The 12,152-nt window shown below is 33.9% G+C and overlaps 1 protein-coding gene across 1 annotated transcript; it reads right to left on the bottom strand.

Annotated features, from left to right (window-relative positions):
• Window positions 1-6,833: 6,833 nt before the first annotated feature.
• LOC132190212 (protein SMAX1-LIKE 4-like) lies at window positions 6,834-11,923 on the bottom strand. The gene is made up of 3 exons (XM_059605128.1): window positions 10,345-11,923; window positions 8,886-9,093; window positions 6,834-8,536 (listed from the first exon to the last, which is right to left on the bottom strand). The coding sequence occupies exons 1-3, from the start codon at window positions 11,628-11,630 to the stop codon at window positions 6,941-6,943; spliced, it is 3,090 nt and encodes a 1,029-aa protein (XP_059461111.1). The 5' UTR covers window positions 11,631-11,923; the 3' UTR covers window positions 6,834-6,940.
• Window positions 11,924-12,152: the final 229 nt, after the last annotated feature.

The following is a 12,152-nucleotide window of genomic DNA, read 5'->3' as shown; positions in this document are numbered from 1 at the left end:
TGTTTTCTTTTCAGAATGGATGCTACAAATTAACTGTGCGTGTGTGCATATGAGAGACAGAAAGAGAGGGAGGAGGATATGCAACTGGATGGGTAGGATGAGAGTGTGTGTATTATTACTCATAATATAAAGCTGGACACATAATTGGATGATGATTCATTGCAATTACCTGTTCTAATTGTTAGCAATTTGAGCATGTAATTGTTATAGATTCTCCAATCCCACATACATAGTACTTATATGAGTGGACACAATTAATGAAGAAATGGTAGGGGTTAATAAGTTTCTTATATTTGACCCATATTTTCTTACAATCAATCATTGAATTTGTAGACTTATGTAGATTACAAATAAGTTAATGGTAGATTCCACAAATTCAATGGTTGATTGTAAGGGAATATAAGCCAAATATGGAAAACTTATTGACCCATGACATTTTCCGATTAATGTATCTTCATGGCCTAAACCCCCTAATGCTTAAAAAAAAAAAAAAAAAAAATCCCTAAAAACGAAATGCTAGCAAGCTGTAAGAATAACTTTACTAATTATGGAACCCTAAATGTGAAACCATTGTTTTGAGGGAAAAAAAAAAAAAATTATTATTAGTATTATTATTTTTATTTTATTTTTAATATAGAAAAACAAATGCTAACTTAAAATGCTCTGTGGGAAGGAATATGTCTAATCATTTGATCCTAATGTTTGAACTTGCTTTGATTGAAACTTTGTTTCTTATCCCAAGTGCACCATTCCAATGGTACAGGTTGTTTTGGGAAAAAAATAAATAGTATAATTCAAGATTTTAGAACGTTCAATCAATGGGAAACTAATTGATTTTGTTATTAAAATAAATTTATCAAAAGATAATAAAAGTCAGGTAGTTGATTTCAAAGTTGGTGTATTTAGTAGGTATGCATTTTGTAATTGGGCTGTGACCCATGTTAGTTGTTACAATCAGTATAAAAAGGCTGACGTGTGTAGTTGAAAGAAATGTTCACAACCTAATCTGTTTTTCCTAAATTTCCATCAACACAATTTAATGCAATTTCCTTCAATTTTCATCTCAACACAACCAAATATCATCCATCATTACTCAATTACTCATAAAATTCACCCCCCCAAAAAAAAAAAAAAAAAATTCGAAAGCTGTACATAGATAGATTCCCATTGGAGGCTCGAGTTTAGCTCACTGAGAGTATATATATAGGATATATAGTTAAAGTGTGTGATATGTGGAATTAGAGGCACCTTTTTCTTTTAATTTTCTTTTATTTATTTATTTATTTATTTTATTTGAAGAGGGGGAAAAGGGTGCTGTTTAATTTCTACATGATTTGCTTACAAAAAAAAAATAAAAAAAAATAAATAAATAAAGACATGAACTAGAATTAACGACAAAGTCTTTAATCTTTTTAATTTATAAAAAGCATACCTAAATAAATAAATAAAACAGATGCAATATTAACACTACATCAGATAAAATCTGTCTTTCCGTAATAGAGATATGCTACACGTGGAGTAATGCTAATGATCATCTTTTTATTCTTCCAAAGTTAATGTGGCTTTTAAAATCACCATTTGATCAAAATTCAATAGTAGTCAATTTAAAATCATAGGGTAATTTTCAAAGACACATCAATTTTGAGACGATAAAAGATAGTCTATAGCATTACTCCTCACATGTGAGTTATACAGATCCAATGATAAATTTGAAAAAAATGCATATGAACGAAGATGAATGAAAGATAGAAAAATAGTATTCTCTCTCAAACATTCTTCCTTGGTGTGTGGGTTACCTTTGCCCTAAATTTGGTTCACATTGCAAATATTTGAAAGATGGTAATCCTACACTAACAATTTTTAAAGCTTAAAGATAAAATTACAAAAGTAATGGAAGATCAATCCTGGTAAGTTGAGTTTTTCCTTTCTTTATCTTATGCAAACAAGTCTCTCTCTCTCTCTCTCTCACACACACACACACACACATATATATATATATATTGGTAATTTTGATATATGAATCTGGTAAAGCAGACCAATAGTAGAAATGTAATGATTGGATTCTTTTGTCCGTTGTTAAACTTTGATTGGTATTATGGTGTAATTGCATTGTTAAACATTCTGATTGGGTATAAGATCTTGTTAAAATAGTGAATTATATATTAGCCCCAATTGAAGATATATAATTGAATTGATGCCTTTTCTTTTAGCACTAATTGCAGGAAAAAGCAAGGGGCCCCAATACTGAAAATTAATCTAACAAGAAGGAAGATGGATGGAGCTCATCATTCAAACCCGAAGGAAGAATTTCTTCTGCTAAACTTTTGTGACCATTAATTCGCACACCTTTTCCGGATGGTGGAAGGTAGATCAGCAAGAAAATGACTCCCATAAGCATGAAAATTAAAAAAAGGAATTGACAATTCTTTCCATTTTTTTAATTTTTTCTTTTCAAATGATAGAGTTTGAGTTTTGACTTTACAATAGTTGTTTAGCAAAGTAGTTCAACAAAAAAGTAAATTACAAATCTATCTTTTTGTTATTAATTCTTCTTAATTGATGCCTAATTGATGTATATAGCCTATGATTATCATTTGATCAATAAGGGTAATAAAAATATTCTTATTTTTTATTTTTTTTTTATGATCCCAAGTTTGCCACGTGTTAAGAAAAAGTCAATTGGTTCAATCACGTTGTATCATCTCTACATATATAATCAATTCCCGACAATCAGCAAATATTGCCAAATCAATTCTCCATCTGGTCCTTTGGCACCACGTCCATCCCTCTATATCACCAGAAACAAAATCGCACTTAGCCCATCATCATATCAAGGGTTTTCTTCCACACTTAACTTATCATCGTTGCCCTTGCTTCATCTTTCATCACTTATAACCAAATATCGCCCAATAAAAAATAGCCCATTAATAAAAGTAGATAGAATAATAAATTTTATCACTTTTAAAAAGCCTGAGGACTGATTTGATACACACCAAAAAAAAAAAAAACTTCAATATGTGAATTAGAATTAATTTTCTATAGTAAGGTGGACCAATTAAAAGATGGCATTGGAGTAATTATGTTGAAAATACAGTGGCAATGATAGTAAAGACCATCATTCCCCTATGATAGATGATAGACCAAACTTTTATCCTAATAAATTTACAAGAGTGTTGAGAGAGCTTTTTCAAAGCGGTGGAAGAATTGGATTATCATATCTTAATCAAACACACAAAGATGGAAGAAATGATGATTGTGTTGTATCATGGGAAGACAGGCCCCACCTCCGCCGTTCGATTCAATTATCACTTTCCTTATTATCAAACTCTCTTTTAGGTCAAACTAATCATGCTGATTTTTTTTTTTTTTTTAATAAAAAACAAAATAGGTGGTGAACCAAAAAGGGTTCTTGGCTTTAGTGGAAGCCAAATGAATTTTTATTATGTGATTGGTCTTTTTTTTTCTTGGTTATAATGACCCCATTTTTATTTTGTATGGCCTTTGATTGCCATCTAAAGTGTTGAAGGATATACAAATGATGAGGGGGATAACATTATTTAGGAAAAGGTTTTTGGAAACCTTTTGTGGTGACTGGTGAGTGAGTTCCACCAACACCATTTGCTAAAATCTTCCACTTTGATCATTTTTTAATCTTACCTTAACTTTATAACTTATATTATGTTTTCTCTTACAATTACTTGGCAAAAGAAAAAAGAACAAAAAAGGAAAAAGAAAAAAAAAATGGGGTTACAAGGACATTTGCTTAGGTCATAATATTTCAAAATAATAAACCGTTCTTTTTTTTTTTATTTTATTTTTTAGAGAGAAAATTCCATAGCTTTCATTGAAATCAAGACAAAGCATCTCCATCACCCAATATAATGTCATAGATAAAAATCTTTTAGTTAAATTATTACTTATCTCAAAAAATTTAAGTGGATAGAAAGTGATAAGAAACTGAAATATTTAATTGAAATGAGAAGTGAATTGTAGAGTCAAGGTTAAACTCATGACTTCTACTTTGATACCAAGTTAGATTACTATGTATCCAAAAAGCTTAAGCTGATAAAAATTGATGAATCCATTCAAACATTCTCTAAAGATCGTTGGATTGCCACTCTCGCTAAACGATAAGCTACCATGTTTGCATATTTTTTGGTGTGTTTCACTTACCACGATTACAACTTATTTAGTACCGTTTTCGCATCATCAACCAGTTGCCTATAACGACTCCAACAACTATATAAGAAAACCATTCTTAGGAGAACACCACTATATATATAAAAACTATTATAAACAAGTACCCAATTGAATATTATATGGTGCAATGATGAAGGGATGAATAGTTCTAGGCTACATCATCACTTTATCTTCGAAAGAAGAGTTTAAAAATTGTGAAGTTTGTTGATATCCATTAAAGGTGTTATTTGGGCAATTGTCATAGTGATCTAACCAGAGATTAGATTCTGACCAAAAAGCGAGGGATACTCTCAAAGTATACAATTAATTACTTTATATATAATATGGCTTTTATGGATGAATGAGGATACATCTTAAATTAACATTTCTTTCTAAGTGCATTCACACACGACACAATAATTTTTTAGAAAGTAATGGTAAAAATTATATTTTTATCCTCCAATACTGATGTAATTGTCTCAATCAACCTTTAGATCAATCTTTATTAAAAAAAATTCGGGTTAATAAAGACTGATACGTCAATATTGTAAGAATAAAAATATAGTATATATCATTTATTTTTTTTTGGAAAAACTTCACTTTAGACCTCTGAACTAGCACGCGATTTGACATATCCTCTTCAAATTTTGAAACTTCTCAATTTGGACCTCTGAACTTTTGATTGCAGTCAATTTATCCCATTCGTCAATTTTTGCAGTTAAAATCCTAAAAAGACAAAATTACCATTCAATTTTCTTTTTATTAAAAAGAAAAATGAAAAAAATGAAAAAAAAAATTTGAAAATGATTTTTTTAATATATATTTGAAATTAAGGGTAAATTTAGAATTTTATAAAGAGGTTAGGGGTATAAACGTCATTGTTTCATTTTTAACATTTAAAATTTGACGAATGAGTTCAAATTGACTGCAATTAAAAGTTCAGGGGTCCAAATTGAAAAATTTCAAAGTTCGAGTGGGTATGTCAAATCTCGTGATAATTTAGGGGTTTAAAGTGAAGTTTCCCCTTTTTCTTTAAAACCAAAACTTGTTGGAAGGAAAGCAAGTTAGACTTGTGGATGCATTTCATGCTAATAAACGAGAAAAGAAATTAAAAGGAGGGTAAAAGATTTCAACACTCCACTTTTTTTTTTGTTGGTGTGTCTAAAGAAAGCAAAGCCGTCTGGAATTAGGGTCAAGTTGGGATGCCCTGGATTCCAATGGGCGTGGAACACGCAAAGTGCCACCATAAGAAATAATCTAAAATATATGAAATTTAGAAAGTGAAAGAGCATCCTTAAAGGACAAGGAAACTCTTGTAATTGAAAGTTTGAAACTCAAAAATTATGGGATCCTACCTTGTAAGATTAATGCTAAATATTTAATTTTGGTCTCACTCTCATATAATTAGAATGATGTGGCTGTGTCGCTGTGTATAAGTCCTTAAATTTTTATTTTTTAATAAAAGTTGGTTCTAAAGATTTATGAATACTGTCACATCAACCTAATTGTATAGAACTAATGGAAGTGAGATTTGAATATGAGTATAGTATTACTCATTTGGTAATGGTTTTGGATGCCATAATAATGAGTAGAATGGTAAATAAAGAAAGCATATATACATAGGAAGAATAATGTTATTTAGCAGATTGTTATACGACTGTCATATAATTTGATGATATGACAGTAAAAATCAATTATTGAATTAGTATTTGTTAAAAAAAAAAAAAAGTTGATTTTTATTGCCACGTTATTCTAATTGTATGACAAATAGCTTTATAAGAATGGATCATAAATAGTACATTTTCGGTTGGTGATTTCTTGAATATGAAAGTTGACATGTTATCATAGAATCATATATTTATCATAAATCATCCTACAGCTTAGATTTTCTAGCAATCGGCCACTCAATAGGAACATTCATACTAGAGTATGAAATTACGTTTATTTTTTATTTATTTATTTATTTATTTTTAGGGTAAAATCCACTTAACCTCTTCAAACTACCACTTCAATGACAATTTACTATCCAAACTATCAATTGTGACAATTTACCATCTAAACTACCAAAACAATAACAATGTACCTCCTAATGCTTGCAAAATGACGAAATTACCCCTATAAAATTTTTAATAAGACAAAAATACCCTTAAAAATTTGAAAAAAAAAATTAAATTTTAGTATTTTGTTTTTATTTTAGTAAGGGCAATTTCATCATTTTGTTATTGTTTTGGTAGTTTGAGGGGTAAATTGTCGCAATTGATAGTTTAGGAGGTAGATTGTCATTGGGGTAGTAATTTGAGGAGATTAAGTGGACTTTACCATTTTTTATTTTATATTATTTTATTTTTATTTTTTTAAATTTTCTTCCAAGCAAATTATTATTAGATAATTATAATGCTTTGGACCCAAGTTGTTATGTTTCGGGCCTGCTTATAGCAAAACCAATTCTGTAGAGTGGTTTTTTTTTTTTTTTTTCCCCAACTTTTGAGAGGGAGAGAAAAGAAAATATATATTATTTTTATTTTTAACGGTTCAAATTTAATTTAATTTAATTTTCTGGTAAAAACTTAAAATTAAGTCTGAACTCACCTAAGCCAAATCCTAAAAGTGGAGGTATTGGAAAATAAAGAATAAAAAGAAAAATAAAACACATTCTATTCTAAAAAGGAGCAGTTACATAAGGATATTGTGGCCATGACTTCCATTTGTGAAAGATTTTACAAAAAAAAAAGAAAAAAAAAAAAAGAAAAAAAAAAACCACTCAGTCCATGGAAGATACTTTGACTTTCTTAGGTAGACATGAGGCCATGAAGCCATCATCCTCCAAAATCCCCTCTCCTTTCCCACCACCCAAACACAGCTTAACAACACCTATACCCTCCATGTCCTCCTCCTCCTTCCCGCCAAATTTGACCGTTTGTTGCAAGCTCGTTTGAAAAATGTCTTTCAGCCATTTCTCAAACAAGCTGTTGGGAAACGAAGCAGACCCAACCAACACCTCTTCCAACACCCTCTCTTCAACAACAAAACTGTCGGCATTTTTCTTCCCGCAGACATCCTCGAACGACGCTTTGATCTTCGACATGAAAAGCTCTATCATCTCTCTGTCCCGGGCGGGGCTCCGATCGAAAACGAACCGGTTCTCGATCAGCTCCAGAAACCCATTATAGCTACGGGGATCGGTTGTCGTTTCACGAGTCAAATCACTCGAAATCGGGCTGTACTCCCCTGGTTTGTCGTCGCTTTCGTCGTTCTGATCATCGGCTCCGATGTTCAGATCAAGGGTGCTGAAGCTCGATTGCCTTGAGAAGTCTTTCTTTCCGTTGCCATTCCCGCCATTCTCGCAGGCTACAGAGGATGATGAAATATCTTCCTTTTCTTCATATCTCGCAGCCTTTGTCTTGCTCGACAAATCCCACTCGTGTTTGCGCTTGTGATCAAATTTATAGCTTTGATTCATTGGTTCATTGATTCTCAAGTTCAGGCTAATCACAGAGTCTTGATTCTTTTTCTCTTCATAGCTTGTGGAACCGCCCTTAGCCAATACGAATATTGCTTGGCCTACACTACCCTCTCCTTTGCTCGATTCTCCAAATTTTCCGGTTTCATATCGATCAGCAAGGAATTTCATGAACTGGGCATCAGCCAGATCAACATCTTCCACAAAAACGACAAGCTTTCCGTGATTTTCCAAGGCTTTCGCTACCACTTCAGAACAGGGGATCACCTCATTGGTTCTTTTCGTCATGTTCATGTGGAGCAGCAAATCAGCAGATCCGAAAACAGATTCTGCAATTGCTCGCGTCAGCCTTCGTTTTCCTATCCAGTCATTCCCCTGAATCAGCAGCCATGTCTCCTGCTTTGCCAGCTTCGATTCAATCAAGGCTTCTGCTATTGAAGGAGTGGTTTCCGATTGCCATGGCACATTCTCTTGCAGTAGCTTACATGTATCAGCTCGTTGCATTGTTCTTACACTTTTCCGTTCCACCAATTCCGCAGAATCAGAGAACAGAGAGTTGCCCAGAGCAAGAGTGATCTTCAGTTCCTTCCCATCAATGTCTTTAAGAGAATCCAAGCTCGGTTCCGGTGATGGGTTTTTCTGGGTCCCGCCAGTGAAATTGAATTCAATGGTGCAGGACTGTTGTCGCCTGAATCGAGGGAAGAGATTAGAGCTGTTCGCCGACTTCAAAGCTGAATTATTGGCAAAGGAAATCGAGCTCGAATCAGGGAAGATGGTGTTGCTCTGTCTTGGCCAGGAAGAGTAGGATGAAGAATAGGAGTAGCTTTGAGCATTCCTTCCATGGTGTAGGCTCTGGCACAGCCTGTTCCACTTTCTTCTCAACTCAACCAATTCATCCTGAGCATATATACAAACATACAAATAATTATAATCTTTCCAAATTTCTGTCACATAAAAAGAAAAATATGAGTGTTTTGACTCATATCAAAACACAGTTATAAATTTGACCAATTTAATTAAACGGGTCAAAATCCTTTTAACCCTAACCTGCAAAATTTCGTGTTAGGTTTGTGTCTGTTCTCAAGTCGTGTCGCGAATCATGTTCAGATCAATTATAATCCAATCTATTAACTAAAAATATCAGACCTTTCAACTTTAATATGTTAATTTTATGTTAAGTTTGTGATGATTTCGCATGTAATATCAAAAATTGCCAACCCCTTATATTGAGCGGAACTTCTATTACCTTTTGACGGGCTTCGGTCCCACGAGGTTGCAGCCAGGGAGGCAAGAGCTTTTGCTGGCCAGATTTGAACAACGGAGCTTCTTTTTCATAATTGGAGGCACATTCTGGACAGCAAGTGAGCTTATCTTGTTCCTCCTTGCTGCTAAATGGCTTTGCTTCCAACACTTGACATGGGTTCTGGGATAAGCTTATCTTTGAATCAAGCACACTGCAAATCACAAGTGCAAAAATTTAAGTTGGTAAAAAGTACTGGAAAGCAAATAATGTTCACAACACAATCTATTGCACAAGCTAATTTGGTGTTAAATTTAGGGTTTATTCAAGTAGAATAAAGTGGAACCACCAATGTGACACATGCAAATGAATTCTTCTAGGACTATAGACCCCCAACCTCATCTAAAAAGTTGTCATTGATTTTGTAATTTTCTTCTAAACTTGAAAAATTTGTAAATTGATCTCCCAAACTATTTAGCTCTTCGCCGTTAGAATTTTCTGTTAAATTCAATGGAAAACATGTCACATGTGACACACATGATATAAATTATCCTTTATATTTTTATTATTTATGTGAAAATTTCAAAAAATCTTCAATTTTTTTTCCATGAGCATAGAGACCCGACAATGTTTTTTATTTTTTATTTTTTTATTTTTTAGGTTTAATTTGATGTAAGGGTATTATAGTCATTTTGCTGACTTTCCGTCAGATTTAACAAATAATTCTAAGAGGAGTAAGTATAGTTTCTCCTATAATATTACACCCATAATAAATTACGGCCTTTCATGTTTAAATGGTATTTTTGTCATAAGATAAATTATAATATCTTAATATTATTATTATTATTGTGGTTGTTGTTATGATGTGGTAGATTAGTTCAAATCTATATACATGTATTGTCAGTAGGACACTGGTTTTTGAAACACAAGGTTTAATATTTTTTTGTAGTTAATTTCTTCGATCCTAATCCTCGCGGAAAGGCCATTGAAAGCTGTGGTGAAAGAGGCCAAAATTGGTGATGAGAAAATCAAATTAACAGTTTTTAATTTTTTTTAATTTTTTTTGTTTGCTCAAAAGGAAAAGTTGATCTATTAATTCATGCTCTTTCAAAAAGAAAAGAAAAAAGAAATAAAAAACTATATGAAGAAAGACAAAAATAAAGTAAAAAAAAAGCAACCTTCAAAACCTTCCTTTTTCAAAATTTCCTTACAATATCTGCTGAAACAAGTCTGTAAATATCCCGTGGCTATATGCAGACAAAACCAAGAAAAAACAGGACAGTGGTTCACGTCTGTCTCACCAACCATACTTTTTCTGTGTTTCTGCGTTAATGCAGGCTAAAGTCCCAGCAAAAAACGTTGAGAGAACACAAAGCTTGAAGAGAAACAAAGATGGAAAAAAAAAAAAAAAAAATAGACATGAAAGAACATTCAATTTATAGAGCAAGAGAGAGAGAGAGATAACCTGGAACCATGGAGGCTTAAGCCAAGTCCACCTGATGGAACAGAAACTGCCTGAAGAGCCCATTGAACCTCAAGAGGAGGTTGCCTTACTTGGCACTTCATGTATGTTTGATAACTTGCTGTAGCCATTAACCAGACCTTTGTGTTTGAGCTGCCATAATCAGAGACTAACCTTCCTATTTCTGCAACAAGATGATCAACTGGGTTATAATAATCTGATGCTGCTTCTCTCTCATTGAAATTTGAGTCAACTGTCCATTTAAGGTCACCAGTGTAAACAATGGCTCCTCCACCTCCTGATGATGCAACAGAATGCACCTTCCTTTTAAGTTCTGAAAGGTTCATCTCCACATCTTCCTTCTTCATGAATCTTAAAGAAACTGGTGCAAACTGGAATTTGATGAAATGGCTTGATTTCAGTTCTTCAGGGACTTCTCCTCTCTCAAGCCTTGAAATTAGCTCTGCTACTATGCCTTCAGTGATGAGCACTGAGTCACCAACTATCACAGTGTTCCTTCTCTTGTTCTTTCTCAGAAGGACCTCAAAGACCAACTTGATATCTTCCTTCACAGAGGCTGAACCAGCTGTGATGGGGTTGGTTGGAAATTTCTTTTGAGGGGAAAAGAGAAGTGGGTTTTGATGATCAGAAGAGTAAGTCAAGAAATGGGTCTGCCAGAAAGTGCTGGGATTGATGATTTCTCTCTGGGTGTCAGGAGGAGAAGGAGAGCAAGGTGAAGAAAAAACCCCACCGGAACTGTTGTAACACTGAAAAACAGAAGTGGCTGAAGAGTCTTCTATGTTGTTCTTGACAGAAGTGCTGGAGAAACCAGCCTCTCTCATAACCCTGCTGACGCTAGGGTCATCTAAGATGGATATAATAAGCTGTTCAACCTCAACTTTTATGGTTAAAAGCGGCTGCTGTTGCTGTTGTTCTATGCAGCCCCTTCTTTGGTGCGCCTGAGCTCTTTTGAGTGCTGCAATCAGAGCATTTGAGAGAGATGGCTGGCATTGGAGCAGAGGAGCTGGAGCTGTTGGCAGCCTGTTGAGAGCCACATTGAAGCAAAGCTCAAGAGCTCTGCATTGGAGAGGATGTGATGTTTGATGTGGCTGAGATTTGAGACAAGCCCTTCTCAAAAGACTGGCTCTTGAACTCAGCAAAGTCGCAGCCACATGGAGAGGAGTGACCTGAGCATGGCCCCTCCTCCTTGCCAGGCTGAGAGAATGCTTCAAGACTGAAGCAGCCTCCGCTGTGAGGGTCTGCTGTGCTGCACAAGCTCCTGAGCGCATCACTTGGCCAAAACCACCCCCCTTCCACCCCCTGTTGAGAACACTTTCTTTTCTGAGGCTGAAAACTACTTCTTCCTTCTTTTCTTTTTCTTTTTTTTCTTCTTCCTCAACACCACCCCTCTCCCACTCTCTCTAAAACCTGAGATGCTTTCAAAGAAAACAGAGGAAACAGAGGAAACAGAAACTACCCACCTGGGTTTTAAGGCTTGAATGATATATCACACTACGTTAACAGCAAATAGATAGTCTGGTTTTTGAAATAAGAGCTAGCTTTGAGAGCTTTGGAGCCTAGTTGAGCTTTAGAAAAACCAGACTAGAACAAACGACCTTCTTTATACATCTTATTGTTGATTTTTTCATTTTTTCTTTTTTCTTTTTTGTTTTTTGTAAAGAAAATGTGGATACTCTACTTTTCTGTTAACTTTTGTTTTACACACTGGGGATTTTCAATAATAAATCAGTAAAAAAAAAAACAAATTATAGAGATAATGAGCATAAACAGTACCATTTTCTGTATAAACA

The sequence above is a fragment of the Corylus avellana genome, chromosome ca8 (assembly GCF_901000735.1).
Source record: "Corylus avellana chromosome ca8, CavTom2PMs-1.0".
In the NCBI taxonomy this organism is placed as follows: domain Eukaryota; kingdom Viridiplantae; phylum Streptophyta; class Magnoliopsida; order Fagales; family Betulaceae; genus Corylus; species Corylus avellana.
Note: the sequence above shows the minus strand (reverse complement) of the source record. Positions and strands in the feature narration are given on the sequence as shown.

Excerpts from the sequence above, each read along its gene's own strand:
- LOC132190212 (XM_059605128.1), bottom strand. The coding sequence starts at position 11,630 with ATGCGCTCAGGAGCTTGTGCAGCACAGCAGACCCTCACAGCGGAGGCT. Across the intron at positions 9,094-10,344 it reads TTAAGCCTCCATGGTTCCAG|TGTGCTTGATTCAAAGATAA; the intron begins GTTATCTCTCTC and ends TGTGATTTGCAG. Across the intron at positions 8,537-8,885 it reads GGACCGAAGCCCGTCAAAAG|GATGAATTGGTTGAGTTGAG; the intron begins GTAATAGAAGTT and ends ATATATGCTCAG.